The following is a 27,096-nucleotide window of genomic DNA, read 5'->3' as shown; positions in this document are numbered from 1 at the left end:
CTTTAAGCAAGGCTATTCGTGCGATTTTTTAAAATCTAATTTTAGGAAAACTGTAATAGTATAAAGAACACATCACCATATGCATACAATCTGGGTAAAAAATTGTTTTAATGCAATCAGAATAGTGGAATCTGCATTTATCACAGTCCCTGTAACATCTTAGCACTACTTTTAGAGGGCACATACACTGAACGGGTGTATATCTTTGCAAATGAAATACAGTATTGACTGAGTTCATCTTTGCATGTACACCATTAATTAAAAATCAATAGTGTTTTTGAGAATCGATACAGTATCACAAACATAATATCACGATACTCGATATTTTCAATATTTGCTTACACCCCTACAGTTAATATAATGCTTGACTCAGTAACAGTAACTAATACAGGTGAAACAAATGATTATCGCAATGATAGGAGCAGGTACTGCTGCCACCTAGAGATTTATGACAACAAACTGTGCCCATCATGTATGATGTTTAACATGGGAGAAAGTCAGGCATGATGGGAAAGTTTCCCACAGTCATAGCATTGCAGGAATATTCTAACCCAGTAATGGTCTGTTCACACCAAACGCAAAGGGAATTTTTTCCGCAGTGCGATTACATATAAAGTCAACGCAAAGACAAATGGAGATGCAAATTTGCGCTTGTATTCGTGCCTAATTTAAATGACGTTATTTTAAGTGTTGATGGAGCAGCTACAATATTAAAATAACCTAGCCCTGATCAATCCGAACTCCATTCAGAAAACAAGCATTTTAAAAGTTATTTGCTTGTCATCTTGCAGACAGACCTCACAAAGCATGAATTCAGACTTTTCATAAATCGGCATCACTATTTAGTTATTTCGGCATGCTTTTGATCCATTTATTGCAATTAAATCACAGCAAAATCTATTTATTTTGTGTTCATACCGGTGGAGTAAACCAAATGAATTCAGCTGACATGTGACTTGCTAGATATAGTGATTATATATATTGATTTTGACACATGAATTATTAGCTGTGTGACCAAAAAAAGAGATAAATGTAGTTTTAACTTTAACAAAATTGAAGCGCCGTGCTCCTTAAAACACACAACATCTTATGGCCGCACAGCATTCGGGTCTCTTGAGGGTATTATTTGCTATCAGGTTAATACTGTCAGTATCAGAAATGTCAATATGATTTGCAATCTCTGTCTAGTTATTTGGGGAAATAACAAAAGGAATATCAAATACATTACAAATACAGAATATAAACTTTATTTGATCAGGTAGTCTCATTAAGAAAAAAAAATCTCTTTTGAACTGTGAAATGTAATTTAAATCACCAAGAAATGTATTTTTTTCTTAATGATGTGGTCTTTATATAATTCGAACAACAGTATACTCGTTCAGAGCAAATTTTGATAAAATCTTAAAGAAGAAAAAATATGCAGTATTCACAGAAAAACAAAGCATCCTTTTGGCTTTGGACTTCCCAGTGTGAACAGCCTTTCTGGTCAAAATAAGTCAAATTTACAACACACCGGGCTACAATCGCTAACAATCTGCTGCTGACCAAAAATATCATGCGACGCAGTTTTGCGACCTTTCAGATAATGATTCCAATTTCCTTTTTTAAAATGCACGGCCAAGAGGCTGGACTTACGGAGCTTATTAATGAATACCTGCACCTGTGTAACTAATTTGGAGGATTTCTGTGCCCTTATATCATCTCCGCTGCCTTTCTTGCTCTTTCACCACACCCAAGTTGTTCTAAATGCCAGTCTTGTTCCCTTAGCTGTGATGGTTGCCTCATTAAATTTAATGATGCCATACAGTCACACAGGTGCCTTCATTAATTTGCATGTCCGTGTAATTGAAGCTGTGGTTCTTGGTGGGTATCTTCAGCACTCAGGGCCCTGTTGGTTTCTATTCTTGGGGTATCATCAGTGACTGAGCAGGAACGCCGGGTGAATGCAATTACCTAGCTGCTAGGATAGAGAAACAACAGGGCTCTGGGTCCTGTGGATCAGGACTCTGATCATCGAAGCTAATGTGTCGCTTGGCCTGGGGATGGCTGGCCCTACTCTGGCTTGAGCCGGGGTAAGCTAGTATTTAGAGGTTTAATTAGCACTGATCCAGAACCAGATAACCACGTATCACAATCCTACATGGTTATCTGCCAGAAGTTGGACAACTCACTCAAAAATTCACTCAGAAAATGTGTTACATGAAGAAGTGAACTCAATTGCGAACTCATCGGATTGCAGGAAATCTTCTGAGCAAGCTGGGAAAAAAAATATTTTAAGAGGCTGTAAAGTAACAAAACACATTATAGAGAGAGAAAGGTGTTTTCTGTTAAAGTCAATACAAATGTATCCCCTGTTGACTGCTGGAATGCAATTGGTGGTCTAGAAGCTACAGTATATCAGCGTATTGCAAGCCAGGCAGCCCATCCAGCCTAAGTTGACCCCCTGCCGGGCATAAGTATCGGGGAAATTGTTTTGTAATATAAAAACGATGGCCCCCCTCAAAAGATACAGGATAGACACCGGGCCTAACAGCTTTAGTGGCGGAAACTCTGTAGCAGCAATACTAGTTATTAAAATAGTGATTTCATTTATATATCTTCCGGTGGGCGAGAAATTGGTCCTGCGCCATTTTTGATGCACCGTTTGTATTATTATGTCATGGGAAAGATATTTTTCTATTGGAATATACTAGGCTTTTGTTACTTTACAGCCTCCTGAAGTCATATTTCCCCCAGTTCATAGTTTGCAAAGAAGACCTCCTACTATCTGGTGAGTTTGTATTTCCAACATTCTTCACATAATACATTTTAGGGCTGCAACTAACGATTATTTTCTTGACTAATCGTTACGTTTTTTGGTCTATAAAATGTCAGAAAATGGTGAAAAACGTCAGTCAGTGTTTCCCAAAGCCCAAGATGACATCCTCAAATGTCTTGTCTTGTCCACAACTCAAAGATATTCAGTTTACTCTCATAGAGGAGTGAAGAAACCAGAAAATATTTACAATTAAGAAGCTGGAATCAGAGAATTTTTTTTTTTTTTTCTTTAAAATTACTGAAACCGATTATCAAAATAGTTGCAGATTTATTTAATAGTTGGCAACTAATCGATTAATCGCTGCAGCTCTAAGGCATTTTATGAATGGATCTGTGACTGGACAGAATATACGGTCCTTGATCATTCATAAATCATTTAAATATAGTCATTGATTACAAAGAAAACCTGCAGACTCTTGGCGTTCAGCAACACATGGTTGCCCAGCAAGCCTTTAGTTAGAGTGAAGATGCACAACTAGAACAAAACTGAGCACAGTTAATAATCCCAGAATCCTCCAATCCACCTATTGTCACAGGAGCTGCGTGTGTGTGTGTATGTATTCTGGTATTAGCAGGTGGGACTTTGTTAAAGACACAACTGTGCTTGTTCAACCCACAGTCTTTCTTTTGAACTAAATCATTATTAAAAGACACAAAGAAATGGTCTTTTTACATCTGTAATAAAATATAATTTGTGTTGCAACGGGAGGTTGAGATTAGATAAAACTCAGTGAGGTGTCAATCAAACGTGTAAACCAAAAGTTGTGATTGCCTAATTTGTTAGATCTTATTTGCGTGCCTACTAGTGTGTGACTCTGTTGTAAAGGGTCTTAAACTGTCCATTTCATGGTATCTTCAAAGGCTGCTATGTATCGTAGAGTTCAACAGCTGGATAGATTTGGTGGGTCAAACTCTAAAAAGTGTTCATGACTCTGGGTCTCAGTAGAGAAATGAAGTGGCACCTGATTGAACATTGTATGAAAAACTTCTGCACTGAATACTTGAACATTCCTGGCAAAATATACTGAATGTCAGCACAAAATGTAGGCTAATGGAGTGAAAAGTCAAGTGATAGAGGCATAGTGAGAGAGAGAGAGAGAGACAGAGGGGAGTGGACGAAACACTTGGGTTGACTTTCATGAAAACAATGGCCAGGCTGCAAAAAAAGACTGAGTCAGCTCTGCCTAAGGTCAAAAGGTCACTGTTTCAACATACCAGATATGGATAGAAACACACAAGAATGAGGAATGCTAAAATGCTATAGTCTGTGCTAGGGCTGTGCAATTAATCACATTTTAATTACTATTACGATTTCCAATGATTATGGAAACAAAATAAGCAACATAAAATCATTATTTAAATGATTTTTATATTACATGATTTTAAATGATTATTCAACCTTGGAAAGGCCCGGGGAAATTGGCGCTTTACGGGACCCCTCGCCTGGATCTCGGCGTATAGTGCTTGCTGTGTGGACGGAGCTCCCTGCTCCCGGCATAACTGTCAACCGTGACGGACTGCCATCAGTGCTGCAATGTCGCGAAAAACCCACGTGACCCGTCTTGAAACACAGACCCCAGTCTCATTTCCCACGCTTTGTGGGTGTTTGACTTTTTTTCCCTGTCATCCTCATTCATATCTATACAACCGATGTGTTTTTGGTTAAATTGTTTACTAGAGCACAAAGTTCTTCTTAGCTCTAGCCTCTTCATTTTTGATTAATGCACAGATTGATGAGTTTAACTTTAAAATGTAGGCTACAAAATGTTCTTTCTAAATGCATGATGTTTCCAAAGTCGATAAGTAGTCGATAAGTTTAACACGGAGTAATAGTGTTAAATAATCGTGATCTCAATATTGACCAAAATAATCGCGATTATGATTTTTACCATAATCGAGCAGCCCTAGTTTGTGCTAAAATGCTCGATGTCTGTATGATGACAGGATTTTTTGGCTACTGGCCTTGTGACTCCTCGCGGGTTAGCAGCCTGAAGTTTTATCACAATCAGTCCACACATACACACACAAACTCTTGCTAAGAAATCAAATCATCGGGCTGCAGGGCTATCGAGAGAAGTGACCCCGGCAGGGAAAAACTTGGACCTCGCCTGTCCAATATATATAGTTGACAGTGAAAAGTTGAGAGGCAGCATTGTTATTGCCTGCTTGTGTGTGAAGAGGATTGAAAAGATAAGTCTCTGTCCTGCAAGGTTGCTGAGGAAACAACCAGAGAAAAAATGTGTGTGTGTGAGGCAAACAGGTTGTGAGTTAAGGCTGACAAAAAGAGGTTAGCTGTGGGTAAAACGATGGAGAATCGAGGGGGTCACAACCTTTTTAGGTGTGGGAAACGGCAAAAATCCTCCCCAGACATATTTTATAATATATTGATATAATACCATGAATACCATTTTCTGTCTGATATGGGTTTTCCACATTGTTCTCCCTCTTTAGAATCTATGAATATGCAAATATGTCGGACAATAGAGGTTTGCCTGCTTCACTGGAAAGTCCTTTACCTCCAGTGTATGTGCACTGGTGCAGATTGTAAATTCTCCCATGCCTAATTCCTTAATCGTAATCTTACCGGCATCGCAGCATCTTTTCTAGATCGACGGTTGCGTAATGTGTGTCAACACATCCATTTCAAAGTTGCACAAACAAGAAAACTATGATGATTTCTACCATTTCACATTTTAACTCCACTTCCTCTTTACACCTCCCACCTCCCTCCTACACAAGTCATCATCGCTCTGTTGTCCTGAAGCCAGGTGAGTAATCATTTGTGTGAAAGCGGCATTCAGGATGATTACAGTCTCGTTGGATAAAAGCAATGACTACCTAAGCTTTAACAGAGAGGAGCAGACGTTCATACTTTGGTATTAACACTGTGCTCATGTTAGGAGGCTGTTTTATAGTGATGCAGTTTCATCCCTTGAATTTGAAGTGGTCAGTTTTCTGTTTGCATACCAACTGCTCAATTATAAGTACCATTCACATGAATCCAATTAAATTAATCGTTCACTGAAAAGAGAATTTAACATTTAGCAAAACAAAGCAACTGACTAACCATCATTACTGCTTCTTTTCACCAGTAACTGAATACTAAAAACACACTGTCATGATCAGTTTTAAGATATTCATTTTCACTGGATATAAACACATTCTTCAAGAAAACGAACCCGGCTGCAGTGTTTATTTTAACCCCAAAATACAAACGTTTTTACAGAACGAACAACAACTATTCTCAGCCAGTATCGGGATTAAAGTGTGAACTTCATACTGGACCAGGTTATTGGACAGACTGAATGATTAACCAACAAATGAAACCTAAGCTTGCACGGCAGCTGGATTTTCGCGATGTCACGAGATCATACGAGAATTGCAGGATCAAATATCACAAGAAAATCCATCTTGTCAGGCTTCAAGCAATGCGTTTGTGTCCTGTAAGGAGCTAGGGAGCTACGTGCGTGGCTTAGGTGTGCGTGCGAGACTGATGAGACGACACAGAGAAGCGACCTTTGGTTCTAAACAACAATGGCGGCTCCTGAAGAGGTTACCGTAGATGCTGCAACAGCATCGGCTATATCAGAACTGGAGAGTATTTATTTTTTGAAAGAAGAGCAAAGAACGGGGCTTTCCCCTTCAGTTAGTTATGCTTTCGTTATTTTGATTGACAGATGGTTCATCCATTCATCTGCTAAGTATTTTTTGAAAGTGCCTGCCCTTTTCAATGACAGATTCTCAGATGCTTCTGTGAAACAAAACATCTGATAGGGTCAGGTTAAATGAAACCTGGGCCACATCAACAGATCATGAGACGGCCCAGATGTGTAAAAGACCCCCCGCCGTCCTATTTAGGAGCAAAACTCCCACACATGCAAAACTTTCAGTCTTTCGTGTCTCTTTCAGTGACATTTTACCAAAACCCTAAGGTGCAGGTTCAAAAAACACATCTGAACTTATTTATGAAGAGAGGCTGTCTCACTCACACTGATCCACACTGACACTCCTCCGAACAGATAGAATACTATATATGACGGCAAAACATCGTAGGGAACCATCAAAGGTGATGAGATTTAAGTAAAAAAATGCTTAAAGTAGAGATAGTGTTCTGTATCATATTGCCTTTTACTGTATTTTAATGCAGCTGTGGTCCCAGAATGCTGCACAGCTGTACTATAAAGGCACAAATAAACAAAAACAATGTAACACATAATTTCACAATAATTTCCTGATCATTTTCAAGAACTTTCCTCAAAAGAACTATGTAATTTGCTACAAACAATAGGGAAATATGAATGTCTTTGAAAGAAAAGCTAAATTTAAACCAAAGTAAATGTTAATTAATTATCAATGTATTATTTTAAAATTGTCCATACTAACATATATATGTTAGCAGCTAGCATATGTTGCATTTTATATTTGTCTGGAGACAAATTTCACATTTTTGCATGTTCAGCTGACCTGCTGTGAACTGACTAAATCACTCTCTAGGTTACACTGACATTCAATTTGAATTTAGTAGGGCTGTCAACGTTAGCGCAATAATAACGCATTAACGTTTGAGTGAAGATAGAAGCATCTTATGAAACTATAAAACCTAAGGAATCCATTGGTATCAATCGTGTCATAATAGCTTGTCTCAAAGGAGTTTAAATAACGCTCCACACTTACTCTAAATTTTGGCGAGGAAAAACTGGTATGGCCATATTCAAAGGGGTCCCTTGACCTCTGACCTCAAGATATGTGAATGAAAATGGGTTCTATGGGTACCCATGAGTCTCCCCTTTACACACATGCCCACTTTATGATAATCACATGCAGTTTGGGGCAAGTCATAGTCAAGTCAGCACACTGACACACTGACAGTTGTTGTTGCCTGTTGGGCTTGAGTTTGCCATGTTATGATTTGAGCATATTTTTTATGCTAAATGCAGTAGCTGTGAGGGTTTCTGGATAATAATTGTCATTGTTTTGTGTTGTTACTTGATTTCCAATAATAAATATATACACTTACATATTGATATGAGTATTAAATACTTGACAAATCTCCCTTTAAGGTACATTTTGAACAGATTGTGTGATTAATTTGTGATTAATCATGATTAACTATTGACAATCATGTGATTAATTGCGATTAAATATCGACTGACAGCCCAAGAATGAATTAATTGGAAACACAGTCTCCAAATTTCTTTTAAATAAATGTCTTGGAAATGATGGACCCATAAAATGAATAGATTTCAAAGACAAATATTGGATTGATTTGGTTAGCAGATATTCAGTACTTAAGACTCTGATGAAGACAAGGAGCAAAAAAAAAACCCCACAATCCTTTCTTTTAAATGAGCTCTGTGACTTTCTAACAAGATGTCACTTCAAACAAAGGACCCCTGACCCTGTGGGCCCCTAGCCCGGTACCCGGTGGGCACGCTCAGTAATCCTTCCATGTTAGGTCATGATAGTCTGAAACAATTGAGGCACACTAATGATAGAGAGAGAGAAAAAAAAAAGAGAAAGAGAGTGAGTGCTGTCAGTGGAGTGCTGCTTATCGCACTACATTCAACGATCAGAGTGTTTACACCTGCCTGACAGCAACTGAAAGTGGGCCAGAGGCAAAACCTCTATCAAAGCGTTTGTTGTGTACAGCCTCACTTTAATGCACACATGTGAACACACACACATTCCCTATACTCTCTATGTCTGATTCACACACGAAGAAAACAGCTTATATTTAAAACAAAAAAGCACGTAAAATGCAGTTATCTCTGACTTTTGCCATTCCAATTTCTTTTGCCGCAACACTCCTGATGATACCAGAGGCGAGCCTTTTAAAAGTAAACGTCCTGATTCAACCTCATGGACACAAAGCCCAAGGTAGGATTGATGTGTGCTCTCTGAGTCCTGCGGGATCGTTTGAACGTGGCGCGCCGGGGGATTTGTCAGTCTAACGGGAGCTGACAGGAAGAGAATGAACTTTAACACTCACAGGCTGCTTTCCCTTTCATGAGCTTCCAGGGAAACCCTGTAGTGAATCAAATCCCTCCGCTCGGAAAAACACACACGCGGTTGTGTAATAAGAAATGCGTGCACATGCATGGGCGCTAACGTAAAGGCACGCAGGCGCATCTTATTCAATGTTACCTCTCCCCCGCTTATCCCTGCACATTCCCATTTAATGTGTCACACTGTTTAAGAGTGACAAATGCGTCAAATTAAAAAATACTGAAAAGAGTACATATAGTTCAAAAGTAGCTACACACACTGCAACACACACACACACACACTTCCTCCAGTGACCTGAGAATAGAGGTCGTTGCTGAGAGCTCGTTGTTTCAGTGATTTCACGCCGTGTTGCTTTCAATCAGGGGCTGTAATGAAAGGTCTTATAACTCAAATGTTAATGGGACCCATATAGTGTTAAACAGCTGAATAGCTTGGTTTTGTAACTCGGAGTTAAGACCCATAATGCTCTGGTGAGTTTCCATGTGGTGATGTGACAGGTAGGTTTCAATGAGCTCGGAGCCTAAGGTGACATAAGTAACTTTCTCATTTGGGTCCTAATAAAAAAGTTTAATAAACTCTGGAGTGTTGCCTACAGTAACAGTCTGCCTGTTAATTATTTACCGTTAATTGAGACTGCCTAAGGAACTACCTAATTACCCTGAGTTAACTACAGATCAAGGCTTTTCCGGCAAATGGGGAGCTTTGACACTTTTACTGGAAAGGTGAATGAGAAAATGAAGTGAAAAACATTCCTTTGAATTAGTTTTGGTTCCTCTGATCAGCAGAGAGTTTAATAAGGCAACTCTATAACTGGCTAAGTAGCAGAAACAAACCAAGACATCTTTATCCCAAAAATTGGCCACTTTTCAGGCCATAGCTTCTCTCTTAAAAATGCCTAGAAATGAATCTCGGTGCAGCTGCTTTTTTGAGTAAACCCATCTGACATAATGTGTGATTTTTCATATTCATTATTTATATTTTTGTTCTCTTACTTTAGAAAGTATAGTAAGTTTAGTAGTATATAAGAATTCAAATTAAATGAACACCAGCTTTAATAAAACTTGCAGCGTGGAGCATCTTTGCAATTACTCTATGATGTCATCTCATCTTCCGCCAAAATATGTTTATATACTACTCATCTTCTTTTCCTAATACATTGTGGAAGAAACGTAATTGCTGTATAAAGCGTCAGGACTTTAAGTGAGGTGAGGTGAGGTGAGGTTTAATGCTCCAGTAAGCATCAAACTAACCAGGTTGTTGAACATGTCGTACGATTTCTAAATGCATACATGATACCTGTTCACTCGAAGGTGGGACAAACAGCTTATTGCCGCCTGACTGCTCTCTCCAAGAGTTCTGTTTCTTTGTAATCTCAACCTAATACATCAAACTGATGGGATAGTGTGGAGAAAAAAAAAAGGAGCTGAAGAGAGAAGCTCAAACCCTACTTACTTTTGCACCTCTGCACACCTGGCCAACAGCTGTGTAAAGTGGGCATCATTGTCAAATTGACTATTTCAGAAAGGTATGCAGCAAGACAAAGAGGTTTTCAGATGCTGTTAGATTATCAAACAAGCTTTAGTTGCCAGGAGCAGCAATATAGGGGGGAATAGTGAAACACATTGACAATGAATGACAGTATTGCATCTTGAAAATATGACAAGCTCCAAATGGATTGAAAAAGGAAGAACATGTTGCAATGAAATAAATAGTTCAACCCAATTAACTCTAAATTGAATCGAAATCGCAACATGGCCTACTGCAATTTTCAAAATGTAGGAGGCACAATATCTGTTAAAGGTGAAAATACCATTTTAAATTAAATATTGTCGTACTGCAGAGATGGTCTTGGCCTACATATCATATTCTACAGGCTTAAGAAAACATCTTTGTTGGATACCGATCCCTGCAAAAAAATCACACCATAGTCAACATAATATATGTTTCAATGAAAATGAGAATAATTATGTAAAAATTATGATTTCCTCTAATATCGGAAATCATATCGCAACTGCAATATCGGTCAAAATAATCGCAATCAGATATTTTCTTCAAAATAGTTCAGCCATAAAAAAAAAAAGTTATCCACTACCTCAATAAGCAAAGCCAAGCGGTGGGAAGTAATACGAAACAAAAACATAATAATAATGATTATTATACACCATTATTGCCAATTTGATGCAGAGCCCAAGGTCTCAAAGCAAAGACTAGTGCAATAAACATCGCACTACACCCACTCTCTGCCTTACTGCACCCTCATCATGCAGCGTCGTCCTCCCACCGCTGCCTTGATCAAAAACACGATTACACCCATGGCCTGCATTCTACTGTAAATCCCAGTAAACAACAAACTGCTTTGCTAGTTGAGCCAGACAGCCACACTCACACACACCTCCAGACAGGACAGAGAGCATTTCTTTAGCTATAGATAGACTGCTGGTGGTGGGTTTCCACAGGCTGGAGACGGTCTGACTGAGCTGTATCCAATCTCTAACACCATGAGGCCATGAACTGGACTGACTAGCGTACTAGTCTCGGAGCTCAACATACTGCTGCCAGCTTCTGAATAGGAACAAAGTAGTGGGAGCTATTTCTATACTCATACATAAACACAGACTTGGTCTTAACTCAACTTTACTGGTGGTTAATACAGGCATGTATATCTAAATCAAAGTGAAAATAGTTTTTCATTTCAGGCCTAGAGGAAATCTTGTGAATAAGAAAGCCTCAGAGAAAAAAAAACTAGAAAATCTGAAAGTGCCTTGTGTAAACTTTGGATATCCTCTGTTACACTCAGGGGGGTCAGTCTGACCTGGAACGGCAGAACACGTATTTGATTTCCTGCCAGGTTTTCAAGCCTTAACGTGAACCGACTCTAGATGTTGATGCTCAGACATATTTTTACAGTCGTCCTTGCTTGGACCTTTCTTCCCTTAACGTCTAGGCCACTTGGGCCATTCTTAATTTTTATGCCCTTTCTTAGCGACGTTGACTGCAAGATGTGCTGCAGGAAAGTCAGCCATAACACATTAAAGTAAAACTTTAAAAGCAGTCAGTCCCCATAACCATCTACAGCATGTCTTACTTTTATGAATTAATTCAAGTACCTGTCTAGAGAAATATACGTTTTCTAGCTGAGCTTCGACCTTTGATTAACAAGTTGACAGCTGATCAAACTAGAAATCAATATGTAGATAGCAATAGTATGTTGGAAAGATGCAGGAAAGACATACGTTAGTACATAAAAACTAACATTACTTGTCAAAAACAATGTCCATAGTTGCTAATGAAGGACCCAAGATCACGATTAATGCTGAAATAAGTTCTGTAAACGTTTTTTCTGCTGGGCAGAGGTACAAAAAACGCACATGCAAACAACTGGACGATTTACCTTGCTCTCAACATGGTTCAGGTCGGGTGTCTTGGCCGTGGCGTCCAGATCAGTCACCCCTCTATTGAGGTTTAAGTCCTCTGCTGTCGACACCTGGCTCGCTTCCTCCGCATCGATATCCGTCTCCTCAGAGACGGTCGCCGTCTTCTCCTCGCCCGTTAGCTCCCGAGCTGATCCGAGGAAAGTACATACACATACAGGTGGATGAGCACGCACGCCTGCATACACACATGTAGGCATGAGCATGGCCACAAGCACACATGGGCGGACACACATGAATACACTCCAGTGAGAAACATTATCCATAGAACCACAGTAAACAAATATACAGTATGTTATAACTGTTCAGAGGTACAACTCTTGAGCAAATGACACAATGCTACAAGCACTCTCGTTTCCTGGGAGTTTCCATTTTGTGTTTTGAGATTTTAAACAGCGCCTCTCATTACTGTTAATATATTTTTTTAGTGGGACAAATTGGACCAGATTGGATACAGACTGTGTTTTCGCCAAAGCAGTTATCATTACCAATGGAGATCAACAATATTGCCTGTGTATGAAACCAAATCAATGCAGACTGCAACAAAACAGTTTATGAGGAACCCTATTACTATTCTTCTCCTTCTTACCTCCTCACTTATTTGTTGCAACCATCCAATTCAGTTCAATAAAACACACACTGTCAAAAGCTGTGACAATTTGTATCAGATCGATACACTGAAACGCTTGAATAAGCGTGTCTCTGGAGGAGAACACATGCATTTTAAAATATTCCAATCAAGTCAACAGGAAAAAGTCTGTAGCAAAAGGTCCCATGTTGAATTCACTGAATGGATGCTGAAAACCTTCTCAGAATCTTAAGACTGTCTTTGCCTTCAGCAGCATTTTCAATATTTTCCTATTTCATTTTGATTTGCCTCACCAGGCAATTCTCCAGAAAACAACTATAACACTGGATGTCACAGTTGGAATACTGCTTCCCCTACTACAAAGCCTGAGGTTGTGTATCATAACCTCACTCAATTCAAAGTACATTGCACAACAGGGGAAATGTAGGTGCCAGTAGTCTAGTTATGATGCTTTTTTTTTGCTTTTTTGTTTAAGCATAGTTATTGACAACGGCCCACTAGACAGAATTGCATTTGCTTCCTGGCATCTCGACTGTACTCGAAATATATGATTGCACTTGGAGCCACTGGGACTGTGCTCACTTAAGTGGCAAAGCTATTTCTACCTAGAATAGATGGCAGTTACTTCAGGCAGTATCATTCACTCAAGGCTGCCTCTCACACGGCAAGTTTCATTAAAAAAAGCAATCATTTTAACAACATAAAAACTACTCAACTACTAAAGAAGAAAGGATCTTCGTGGGTAGGCATTACCAACACTAAAAGACACACTAGGGGATTTTCAAATCTTTGACTTTGAAAACGTGGGAGACCACAGACAGACGTTTTTTAATATTTTAATTGTAAGAACGCACACACCAGAAGGTTCAGTCAAGACGCTTGTAAGAGCCAAAACATGATGTATGATGACACATACAGAGGTTGGTGTAATTCACTTTTAGGAACACTAGGTGGCACTGCATTAATTGACTGACCCAGTCACGGGTATATAAGTAAGGAGGTGTGTTGTTGGCGTGAGGGTTTAGCCCGGAAGGGCAAATGGTTTTTGACTAATTGTAGGAGCTAAAATCTAATACTTTAGCTACTGAGGTGATTAGCCCTGGACTGACACGCTTTTCGCTGTAGATGGTACCTTTAGTTGTCTGTTGTGCTGTACAAAACTGATCCTGAGTCCGCTCGTTGGTTTTACAATAATAGTTCATTTATTCTTAATATGGTATTAAAGAAGCAAATCCGGTTACCATAGCAACGAGTAACAACAACAACACGGCAAACAATTCAGCGTCTCTGCGTTCAAAAACCATTTGCCCTTCCGGGCTAAACCCTCACGCCAACAACACACCTCCTTACTTATATACCCGTGACTGGGTCAGTCAATTAATGCAGTGCCACCTAGTGTTCCTAAAAGTGAATTACACCAACCTCTGTTTGTGTCATCATACATCATGTTTTGGCTCTTACAACGCTGGAAAAGAGAAGATCAATGTCACAATCAGGATGACCCATTGCCTCACTCTATGTGGAATCATTTCTTCAACTTGACTGTATCTCACAGTGGCTCCTCAAATAATAAAGGAAATGGAACATTTGTTCAAATGTTTGAACTGCGTCACGTCTGTTTGATTTGCTTTGTCACACATTTGAACAAACTTCATCGCATATTAACTTGTTCACTCCAGATCTGATCGCTTTCTGCCCGTATCTTGCTAGTGTTTCCTCCACGTTTCCTCATTCCTTCCCCTGTCACTCATCTTCATTTCCACTCCCGCTGCAGTGTCCTCTTCATCAACTCCTCACCCACCTCTTCTTCCATTTAGACTCCCCTTCTTCCTTCTGTGCACCCAGCTTTTAGTGCTGTCCTCCCCCTCCACTTAAACCTCATGCTTGATAACCTGCTGCCAGCACTGCCCTCACCTCTTTCTCCATTACCACTCCTCTTCCTCCACCAGTGTTCAACCCTGTGCTGTCCTGCCCTTCCTCCTGCCATTTGTTGCTGACATGTTTTCTTCCTGTTGACTTCCTCCCTCCTCCCCTTCCTTTTCCTCTCCAACTTCACCTCTTCTATGCCCTCACTTGCATTCTCAGGTTAAAGTTGTTTAAAGTCATTAATTGAATGGTCAGAAGAAAATGGAGAGACGGCTATTTTGCTACACGACGCATACAAATATCAAAATATATCCAAGTGAAAAAGTTTTAAATGGTTTTGTAATTGCTTGTTTCAATCACAAATAAAGTTATTTCAAGCCTTTTTTTTTTTTTTTTTTTTACTCCGGAGCCATTATGAACGATACATTATTTTTGACACCAGGCTTATAGGTTATGTGTTATATATATATTATGTTATTGCTCTGGTTTCAGGTGCATCCCCTGAGATTTTTTTTTCAATTTTGTATTTTGTTGGTATTTTTGCTTTTATTTAAACTGACGTTGGGGTTATATGGTATGCATCCTCGACAACTAGTATATTGTTTTTATCCTTTAAAGACACAGTGAAACAGAAGTTAGAGCGTCTTTACCTTCTGTACTGCTACTACTACTCTCAAATCCTTCGCATTTGATTGGACCGCTAAAAAGTGGGCGAGCTTAAAATGAAGCGTGATACGGAGCCTCCACACACACCTCCTTTGTCACTAAAAGTTGTAGATTGATTGATGGATGGATGTCATGATATTATTGGTTGAAATTCGTTGGTACTAGCTTATGTAAGCTGTCGTCAAAATTTGTGTTATACGAAGAAAAGATATTTGGATTTTGATATAAAAATATGAAGAAATTTATTATTTTTTGCTTTTTTTTGGCATGTATTGTTGAGTAGGTGTACAATATGACTGGGGATGTGATCTAAAAGGGTGAAAAAGGCATTTTTCATTTCATCTCGACTTAACGTATTGGCTAGATTGGCTTCTGAGCAACAATAACGGCTCTTGGAATGTGTTTGTGTTAGTATTTTTTATGTTAATATGCAGTTTGATGCAATGTGTCTCACTTGTTTTTCTGACTTGTCCTTTCTGGTGCATGGATGACCAAATAAGCTACTGTATAACAATATAATACTAAAGTGAAATTATCTGCCTTATTTAAGCTAAGGCATTTATTACTTTAACAAGTGGAACTGCATTGGAAACATTTGGGCATCATATCGCTTTCATAAAGAAAATGAAGTCTAAAAATCGAATACAGCCTGGTCGTATAAACCTTTTTTTGTGCAGTATATAAAAAATTCTGAATATTACTGACAAGTCGCTCCATCATATGTCCTGCAGGCTTTAATTCAGTGTTCAGTACTTAGTGATCACTGAGCTGCTGAATAGAACTTCATGCCTCTGGCACTGTTATGTCTCATGTGAACTGTAATGATACTATTCCACAGTTTGGCATTGTTTTCCAGTGAGTGGGCTTTATTAGTTCCAGCGATATCAGCCTTTTATTTATTTTTTTACACAGTTATTAGTTTGTTAATAAGATTAAATTGTTCACTTGATGTTGCAGCATTTACAATTATTCTGAAACGCTGCACATGGAACGTTTCTCTGAGAACAAAACATCACTTCCTCTGTACTTTCTGCTCGTTCCCCTTTTCTCCCGACTCCCTGCTGCTCAACCCAGTTCCCCATCCCGTCTCCTCCTCTCCAATTCACTTCTACGTTTTATCTTTTCTTGCTCCTATCATCCTCCGTGATCCCAAGTTCCTTTTTTCCTCTAATATCCATCTCCTCCCCTCCGCTATCCGTGCTTTCTTCCAGCTTTCCGTTTCTCTAATCCGCTATCTCCCACTCTTCTATCCCTTCTCCTTTCATTGCCATGATAATTAGTTCTCCAGATAAGCTCATTGGCTGTGCGTGACGGCTCTTGTGCTGCTTAACACACCATGACAGCGAGTGTGTGAATGTATGTGTGTAGGCCTGAGTTTGTATGCGTGTGAGGTCCCTTCCATTATGTGTGGATGTACAGTTATAGTGTGTGTGGGTGATCTCTGGGCTCATCAGCATGTGAAAGAGAGCTCGTCTCTGGAGGGCTGGAGGGGGGATGTGGAGGTAACGTACCCCCAGCCTGGCGCTCTCAGATCAGGGTGGGTGAGGGTGAACCAGCGCCGGCTGGCTATAATGACTGGAACGACGGTGTGAAAAGGCTCCGATCGTGGACTCTTCCTGCTGCTGAATCCCCATGTGTCTGTCCTCTCTCAGACCCCTCTCAGTGCCACGTGTCCCTGGGCTGGCAGTGGAGGCCGTCCTGTCCAGGCACGAGGCAGTGGATAAAAGCAGCTCAGCCCACCAGTGTTGCTGTGTGGTGCCTTCTTTCTTTGGATTGACTCATCCGTGACATTCGCTCCAGCATCAGCCCTCTCCCGCTCGCCAACTCGGGCACAATGCAGGCAGCAGCGAGCACGTCTGTATCTGTGTATGTGTGTGTGTGTGTGTGTGTGTGTGGAGTGCGCATCTGTTTGTGCTATCTGTGTGCGAACTGGGGGAATGAGCTGTCAAGACTTCAGCTTCTGCATTATTTTTGGACTTTATATTCAATTTCCACCATAGCCTTGATGATACAGCTCCATGTTTCTTTAGTTTTATTCCATGATCTAAAAATACCATTCCCTCCTGGTTTGTTTATCTTGTCTTTCTAAGGGGGTGACGCATGCTCTGCACTGCTACTGGGCTGAAACCTTGGATCCTGGCTTCACCTTCCTGGAACTCCGTCACCTTTCAGTCTCAAATCCAACAACCTACAACCCTTAAAGGAATACTACAGCTTATTACAAATTTTTTGTTTTATTTTTGTAGTTTTGGCCATCAGTTCTATCTGTAATGATAACATTACTCACGTGGTGACATTGCTAAAAAGAATTTCAATGGGGCAACAAATACGAGCTGTCGGACAATCAAACAGGCGTTTTTTTTTGTCGGGCAACATAAAGAACATTATGTGTCTATTAAACAGGAACCTTCTGGGAAAAGGTCATACATTTAATGAGACAACTGTTAATGCCGTCATTGTGTAACTATATTGATCACGAGATAGGATGCATCATGATCTGTGTGATTCAGCTCATCAGTAGTTTCATGGTAACTGATCAGAGCAGCAGTGCAATGTTGGGAAAAAAGAAAACCTTCTGATTTGTTACAAGTTGGGGAACGTATTGATAATTACTTTGGTGACTACAATGATATCATAACAGACAGAACAGGTTTAGTGACCTTTGCTGGATAATGACCATTCCATAACAAACTACAAGTTTTTAAAACATTATTCGCCATCATTGTATGGTGCGCATACCAGGACGCATCTCAAAAAATAACACTATTTAAAAATGTAAAATTTAAGTTTAAATGAAAACTAATGTGAAAGGAAAAGGTTGAATCCACACAAAGTGCCGGCACAGACAACTTTTTGTCTCGGACCAGCTTAACAAATTACAATGATTTGAACCCACAGCCAATGGTGCTCTTTAAGAAAACATTGTAAAAAAGAACTTGCACAGCCAGTGGTGGTCAGCTGACAGTAAGTATGTTACCAGATTCACACACTAGCTGATTTGCTAGGCAGCACAATCTTGGCAACATCTGTCGGCCATGTGATCCTTGTTTTCCACGTCAAAACTGTCCCTACAGTTTCCTTTCAGACACTTCCTTTTTTTGTTCTTAATTTGAGACACACTCACACATTCTTACAGCGGCAACGAAATAAAACCTCCACCTCTTCCATCAGCACACTGAACACTGAACCGATACATCAACTCCGCCCACACATGTCTACCTGTATTTTCTCTATTGCTTTGCTTGTCCAAAAAAGCGTGCATGCTCTGTTGTGTTTCCATCTGTTGAATCACCTGTTGTTTTGTGTAAGAAGGTGTGCTGTATACAATAAAATACACGATACAAATACACAATATACATATTGCTTGACCTTCCCCTTCTGAAATGTGCATCAGTGTTCACAGACACTCAGGAATACCAGAACAACTTCGTATAAAGGTATAAAAGATAAGTGAACACATCAGGATTCTCAACAAGTCCATAAGGACAGATCAGCAGTGTGTGTGTTCGTGTACCTGAGTCGTTGCTGTTCTTTTCGCTGTGGCAGTCCTCCTGTCCGTCTGCGTTCTGCTGTGTGTGCAGCAGACTCAGTTTATGACAAACCTCGAACGCCTGGCCGACTGTCCGAACAATACGCATGGCCTGACTCTGGGTGGGTGGGAGAGAAAGACAAAAAAAATGCAGTTGTAATTCTCAGAACACGACTTGTACCACTTTTGTGTTGCCATTTAGTTTGAAACGCTCTTTTCTTTGCAATAATTTTAAGCCAGAATTATTCAGTATTGTGGTGTCTTGATCCTTGGAATTTCTCTTGACTGAGTTTCTGTAGGTGGTGCTCTTTTCTTTGTTATCCTGCGACCCAGTTCTTCTAAACAAACCAGAAAGGTAAAACTTTTTCCAGGAAATATTGAAGTCCAGATGTTTTCCACTAGTGTCAGAAGCAGACTGGAAGCACATTTGCCCCAGAAACGTGTATTTTCTATCAAACAATAGGCAGGAAATGCAATTTTAAATTATCTATAATAGGTCACAGAGTCCAACAATGTTACCTGATGATAATACACAATTTAGTCTCATGTAGAGGAGGTTGTCTGTGTCCAAACTCAGCAGAATACCACAATGTAATTTCTATTTCTGACTGTATTTTTCCTTTGTCCTCAGGTGCAAAGAGCTGTCTGCTTATCTCTTTCCGCCCTGCTCTGAAAAGGTAGGTCAAGTGAGAACAACTTAGGTGACTTCTGTCTGCTATCAGCCCCCTCTTGTCTGGCTTGTCGCAGTAGAGGGGGTGTAGAGGCAGAAAGGATTTCATTTTAAAGCACTGAGGCCTAGCCTCCAAACACTACTCGTCCTCAGCTGAATGAGCAGAACAGATGTAGTCTGGCCTAAAAGCCAGAACAGAATCACGACTCTGCCAAAGGACATCCAATCCTTCCTCGTCCCGGCCATCACCCCTAGACCAGTCTGAAGTCTAAGTGTTTGGTGCGGATCAGTAACAGAACATTATGTGACCCCAGGCTTAGTATCAGATGAAAAATATAATTTATTAGGCACATCTGGGTGTTACATTAAAAACTTAAACTGGTTTTGGCAGTGTCTGAGGTCCTGGGCCTTGGCTTCAGTCCACAGATGTTTTTGGTTTTGGGGTCAGAAAAACTCCACACATTCACTTTCTGTGTTGTAGTGAGGTTTGGCTGCAGTCTTAATGTGCTCACAGTGTAATTTATTATTTCTTTATTTTTTTTTATCAAAACATGCTGCTTCAGCTTCATTTAGTGCTGATGCTGTTTCCATAGTGACTAGCCAGCAGCTGCCTGTATCAGCAGAAATAATTTATATATTCATCTGAAAAAACATGCCCCATACCTACTGACCCTCAGAGCAACAGTTACTACCAACGGTGACTAAACTGCCTCTGTGGCCTCCACTCTGTCACCTCGCTAAAAGCCACTGACAGCATGCGGTCACTTCAAAAATGTCAAAACCTTTCATGGCTGTATGGAGTCCAAATTCGAGTTTGTGTCATAAAACTTCCAAAACTACCTTTCACTAGATTGTTCCGACAATCTAAGATGGAAGGGAATATTAATCAGGAATGATTCCTTCATGTGACAATTGATGTGACAATTGATGTGATTAATTGTTTATTGAAATAATCATTCATCGCAGCCACAGCAACCAGCAACATGAGCTGTATAGCTACTGTATCAGACAGTAACTAGAATTACGCCTCGCAGTTTTATGCCTCTGACAACCAGTCAATTTGCAGTTTACATCCATGTTTGTCTAAAATGTCACTACATCATTTTATCCTTTTAGACATTTGTGTGAAATTGTCATAGTTAGCATTTGAATTCTTTAGTTATGGCCAAAAATGTGTTTTTTTCGTTCCCGGGATATAGCTTCTTCAAGAATGGGATGGACGTGAGGCAACAGTGACCTTGACCTTTGACCACCAAATTCTAATCAGTTCATCCTTGAGTCCAAGTGGACGTTTGTGCCAAATTTGAAAAAATTCCCTCCAGGTGTTCCTGAGATATTGCGTTCACAAGAATTAGACGGATTGACGGACTACCCGAAAACCTAATGCCTCCGCGCTCACTGTGTCCATTAAACAAATCCAGACCATCAAAGCTGCAATCTGTAACCTTATATACATTCGTACTACGGCAAACTAATTACAGAGCGTCATGGTACATGTCCACAGGCTCCATCCTATCCAAGCTTCCCATTCATTGTCTTTGTAAGCATCCGTGCAATGCATTCTGGTAGCGTGGCAGCGCGATTCAAGAGACAGACCATCACGTCGCACCCGCTCCCCATTTACATAAAGTTGAGGTCTATGCAAATCAGGGGTGTTTGGCACGACTCGCAAACTCAGTAGAAACTTTTAACCTAAACGTTGTTGATCTAAAAATAAAGACAGATTCAGCAACTGCATGGATTATTTCTCGCCTCAAATGTTTTCAGAAACACATTTCGGTGAACTATTTTCGTGATATAAGAGAAGAAAGTTTCCAAACAAGCCACCATGTTGGTTCCGGTTTGAAAGCTGGGGGCAGCAGCTCACGAGGAAAAGCGTTCATCCAATCAGGTGCCTTGTGCCTTGTGTCTAGTGGCAGCCCATCAAACGTCCAATGCTGGGAAGCGAGGCGATCCCTTGTGATGAAAAACGCCCCTGTGGACATGTACCATCAGTGTTGGGTTTCTGAACCGAAAGAAACATGAATGACTGAGTATGGGGAATGTCTCAAAATATAAACTATATACAGAAGTATCCCAGAAGTAACCAACAGTGAGAAAAGATAAGATAAATGATTGTCACTTTAAGAGAAAATTGCCTCTAACAGCAAGACTGCTGTTAAAAGAAACAGCAAAACAGGCTTCAGCTGACAGAAAAACAAGACATCAAACTACCAGAGTCAATAAAAAAAATACACAAAACAGTGTTTGACCTTATAGTGGTGAGTGGTCAGAGATGCCCACATGCAAATATACTGTTCATACTTATGCAGGTATCTCATTTCTATAGCAACCCTTCTATCCTTTACTCTTTACTTCCTTTTCCTCCTCAGACCACTGTTCAGTTTGTTGTGCTGTTCTTTTCTTCTTCATCTCCATCCATCAATCTCCCTCCCGTCTCCTCCTTCTCCTCTGTGGACCCTCTATTCATGTCTTTTCAACCCACACTGGTCCTCAGTGTGACAGTAAACGCACATGTTTTCTTTTGAAGACATTTCCAGAGGCAGTTAAACAGGGGATGATGACAGATGCTGGTGTTATTGTACACAGCGAACACACCAAAGGCTCATTGGGATTGGGAAATACACACGCTAAAACAATGCTGTGCAGAGTCTATTTCTCAGTTTGTCCCTTTAAAGGATTGACTGTCAAAAGCACACAATGTAACTTTTCAATAACCTCAAAAAAGCAGAAAACTTTACGTCTGTCATTTGTGTGGCCATTTTTCTGGTTCTGGCACACAAAGATGAGGTTCCCTTTTCATAATCCAACCAACAAACCCAATTGGCTTGATTGTTTTCCAACTAGGAAAACACCTGTCATTGAGCACAAAACCTGATTTAGGCTAGGATTCAGAGGTCTGGAACAAGTCAACTTTACACTTCCACTAATACAAGCAAGCAGTAAAGCTTTAAAAAATAGGTTTGATATTAATATTTTAAAATCGAAAAAGAAGTATGCAAGGTTAGGGGGCTGGTAGTAAAAAAAAAAGTGTATTTTCATCAGGCACTTTGGGTCCAAAACTGCAGCAGGTGGCTTCACTGTAGTCTTTAATCTTTGGTACAGTAAGCAGTAGAGTCTGTAGATCTGAGGTCAGGGACATAACTTTGGAGCATATCAATTACACAGTCAAGTGTGGGTATATATTTATATTACTAGGACCTTAAAATCTATCCTAAAAATAAGGGCTGTCAAAGGATTTAAATGTTTAACTGCGATTAATCGCACCTTTTTTATCTGTTCAAAATGTACCTTAAAGGGAGATTTGTCATGTATTTAATACTCTTATCAACATGGGAGTGGGCAAATATGCTTGCTTTATGCAAATGTATGTATATATTTATTATTAGAAATCAATTAACAACACAAAACAATGACAAATATTGTCCAGAAACCCTCACAAGTACTGCATTTAGCATAAAGAAATATGCTCAAATCATAACATGACAAACTCAAGCCCAACATTCAACAACAGCTGTCAGTGTGTCATTGTGCTGACTTGACTATGACTTGCCCAAAACTACATGTGATTATCATAAACTTGGCATGTCTGTAAAGGGGAGACGCGTGGGTTTCCATAAGACCCATTTTCATTCACATATCTTGAGGTGGACACCTTTGAAAAATGGCCATGACAGTTTTTTCTCGCCAAAGTTTAGCACAAGTTTTGAGCAAGTATGAAATGGTTGATACCAATGGATTCCTTAGGTTTTCTAGTTTCATTAATGCCAGTACAACTCTGGAAGAACGATTGCGTTAATCCGTTAAAGTAATTAGTGACATTAAAACGAATCTCGTTCATGCATTATTATAGCGTTAACTTTGACAGCCCTACTAAAAATACCTGGAAGCCAATGCAGGGATTTAAGGACAGCAGTGATGTGAGCTCAGCTCTTTGTTCCAGTTACACTTTGCCAGCAGCGCTCTGGAAGCTCAAATTGTTTTATAGACTATTTGGGGACACTGGAGAGCAATATATTACAGTAGTTAGGCCTAATTGTAATAAAACCTTGCACATGCTGTTTCACTGGGAGGAAGAAAAGCTTTGACCTTTGCAATGGTCTTTAAATTAGAGAGGGCCTTTGCTTACGTTCTTTATGCGACTGAACACTAGATCAGAGTCAATTATAAGAAAACAAATTTCTTGCCTGAGGTGAAATTTGTTCAAACACTGAAAAAGACAAATGGTTTACACTCTTCCGACACTTTCCACCTCTTGTGGCCATGAGAGTAACTATTGTCCTCAAAATAGCAAAAGCAGAAAATAGCATGACTTTGTTTTAGAAGCACAAAACCTTTTTAGGCCGCATTCAGGGAGACGATTGCATTGAGTGAAAAAACGCAGCCCTACTGTGTTGACAAGGCGTTGATGAAGTAAAATGAAATACTCCCAGACGCACTCTCCTGATGGATTACTTTGCAATCTCAAGCTTTACCTGGTGATTATCACAAAGACAAATAAAAGGACTGCCGCTGTGAAACCTTTCCAGAGTTGTAATATCCTACATTGTAAACTGCTGTGCAGTGTTTTGGTGTTTGACAAGCCTTCAAATGAATGGATCTGTCACTCAAATTGGATTTTGTGGATCATATTTCATTGTCTTGTGGCGCCACCAACGCAGCTTCTTCTGTTTTCTCTTTTAACTGCGGGGCTGTTTTTGGTCTGAACATCTACTTATGAAGGGTCAACAAAGCATGCAACTTTGACATGTGGTTCATGTCCCATCTTGCACCAACAGTCAACACTGGTATCTTTTAACCAAGCCGGTGTCCTAACCTTGACAGTGACCCGAAATATTCCTTTAACAATAACCATGTGGTTTTAGTTGGCTAAACCTGACCTCTTCTTCACCATAGAGGTGGTAGATCACAAAACACTCATTAGAGCCGTGAAACTAAAAGGTTCCCTCAGCCCATTGTTGTCTTTGTTTTCATAGCGGTCTAAAGACCTGAGAAGATTATGCAAATTAGTCCACTCACGTATGAAAAAGCAACATGACATGGGACGAGGTCTGCTGGTGAACACACTCTGCAGCCTCCAGTTCAGTGTGTCTGCCTACGATGACATTTACTGCTGCATTGCATTTACTGACACACGGTGGATGTAATGAATAAAATGCAGAGAAGGAAAATACAACTAAGTAGGTCTATCTCCACAGCAAATCAGCTGTTGAGTGTTTGATGGTTATTTATTTGTGCTTTATAACGTAACTGCTGTGAAACAATCAGAAAATAACATTTCACAGCACCACCGCTGTCTCTCTTCCTTCACTTTGCCCTCTCAGCTCGCTAGCGATCTCTCTCTCTCTTTTTCTCTGTCTTTTTTAAAATGGGTAGGGAAGCCGACAGCAAAGCCTTACTTTACTTTTTAACGTCATCAAACAAAGAGAAATGCTCTCCCCTCGTCCTAAATCGATACTCGAGTACTTCCTTGTTTTATGAATGAAGCGGTACATGAGTTGAAGGAGTGACGCTGCGTGTGTTTCACCGATCAGCGACGGTCATACCAGCAAGTTCCTGTACTTTCAGAAAGTACTACCTCCCAACTAGGGCCTTTTTGGGGGGTAAAATGTCCTTAATTTAGACCCTGGCCCCTGCGATCGAAACGCAATGAGTTCCTCAAAAGGTTCCAAGTTCCGGGGGGAAGTTCCTGCGGTTGAAAAGTGGCTTAAGTCGTTTTTGGAACAGCCACATTGGATCGTTCTGAAAGACACTGAGAACGGCCCTGTTTGGTCGTTTGGTAAAAGACTTACTGGCAACTGTTAATCCCTAAGAATGTGCCTTGTCAGAGTCTTCAGTGTTATTTATACCTTTGTTGAACGGACAGTCCCTTCCAACACACTACTCTTTTTCAGTTGACTCCCTTTTGATCAGGACGGTTGTCCTGTATCTAGACATTTTATGCCCAGAGCCAATTCTCCGACGTATCTCCACTTTTGGCAGCTGACAAAACTGCTAAGAGATTTGTCACTCAAATGCAAATCCTGTATATATCCCGCTGTAAAGACGTGAACTAGTTCTTAAGTTGGACATCTGTCACCATCTCTGTCTAGCCCTCTTTCTCTGTCTCTATCTCTCTCCCCATCCCTTTTCCTCTCTGTCAATTCAACTGAGTAAATGTACCCTCCCTGTATCTCCATCTATCTCTCTCTTCTCGATATATCACGCTGCCAGTGAGCTGGGTCCCTGCAGCAGGATAGTCTCTCCTAACAGCTATAGGATAGGGCCTATAGTCAAAAGAGTGATGCATTATTTATCCCAGATTACCCACAGAGGTTCAGCGGTGCTTTCGCTCTCCTTTTGGAAGTCTTGGCACAAGTAGGGATAAGGGACAAAAGGGAATATAATGCAATCTAGGTAAAAGCCGGGTAAACAATGAGAGGATGGCAGGGGAGTTACTTCTGATTAAAGCCTTTCCTAACTCTTTCTCCTCTGTTGATGCACTCATTCATTCTCTTTTCATCCTGCGTTTACATCTCTCAAAAACGTACACATCCATCACTCTGTGCACACAAGGTACTCGTAGTGTAGAAGAGAAGAGATTAACTCAGATTTATTCTGCTTCCTTACCTGGACTTCCTGATCACCAGCGAACTACTGCAATCATTGGGGCACAGTCTGACCTGATGTTTATCTAACTCTTTTTTTATTGCCCCAGGGAAATTATTGTGACAGCCGGGAAGAATAACACTGAGTGTGCGAGAGCACTGCGGACGGATATTATCGGACCAAAATAAGCACTAATCAATGAGCAGGTTTGAGAGCGACTGTGAGCGTGTCTGAGTGTGAGGGCATGAAGTAAGTGGAGTGTGATGAAATGAAGTCATGACGCCTCAGTGACTCTTCAGGACCATTAGCTTGCTTTCCAGGCTGTGCACAAAGCAAGGATACATCATATAAACACTTTGTACACTATACTACGCCATGCTAGAGATGGGTATCAAACCTTAATGTTTTTTATCACAGACTGAAATGTGCCCATAGCACTGAGTATCAAAAAACTGTCAAGTATCAAATGGTGGTATTAAATTGTTGGTCAGATTCTTGTTTACGTTATTTTCTTTGATTAAATACTTCAAAAAACGTTGCAAATTTTGGACTTGTTAAAGTTCTTCCATGGCTACTTTAAGCAAGTTTGACATATTTTGTTAAAATAGGGTTTGATAGAAATACAGCATTCCTACAGCAGAACAGCATAAGATGAAGGTCTACTGAACATATTAGACATGAAAGCTGTTGCAGGTTAATATCTGGTTGACACAGACTACGTTTACATGCACACTTATATTCCTCTTGCATGTTCTTCCCATGGCTGCATGGGTTTCCTCCGGATGCTTCCGTTTCTTCCCACCATCCAAATACATGCACTTTAGGTGGACTAAATTACCCATAGGTGTGAATGTTTGTCTATCAACCCTTTGACTGACTGGCGATCTGTCCAGACTGTACCCTTCTCAGAAAAGAAAAACAGGTAAAGAAAATG

General features: G+C 40.2%; 1 protein-coding gene across 3 annotated transcripts in view; it reads right to left on the bottom strand.

Annotated features, from left to right (window-relative positions):
* LOC119488051 (carboxyl-terminal PDZ ligand of neuronal nitric oxide synthase protein-like) overlaps positions 1 to 27,096 on the bottom strand; it is a 202,695-nt gene that overhangs the window by 58,445 nt on the left and 117,154 nt on the right. For 2 of the 3 annotated variants that reach the window (XM_037769218.1, XM_037769220.1), the window contains 2 exons: positions 18,890 to 19,022; positions 12,215 to 12,432 (listed from right to left, as the gene is read on the bottom strand). In XM_037769218.1, the coding sequence (XP_037625146.1) occupies positions 12,215 to 12,432; positions 18,890 to 19,022 (351 nt within the window). The remainder of the gene's footprint in view (positions 1 to 12,214; positions 12,433 to 18,889; positions 19,023 to 27,096) is intronic. The other variant, XM_037769219.1, reaches the window with a different exon arrangement.

This window comes from Sebastes umbrosus, chromosome 5 (genome assembly GCF_015220745.1).
Source record: "Sebastes umbrosus isolate fSebUmb1 chromosome 5, fSebUmb1.pri, whole genome shotgun sequence".
Classification (NCBI taxonomy): Eukaryota; Metazoa; Chordata; class Actinopteri; order Perciformes; family Sebastidae; genus Sebastes; species Sebastes umbrosus.
Note: the sequence above shows the minus strand (reverse complement) of the source record. Positions and strands in the feature narration are given on the sequence as shown.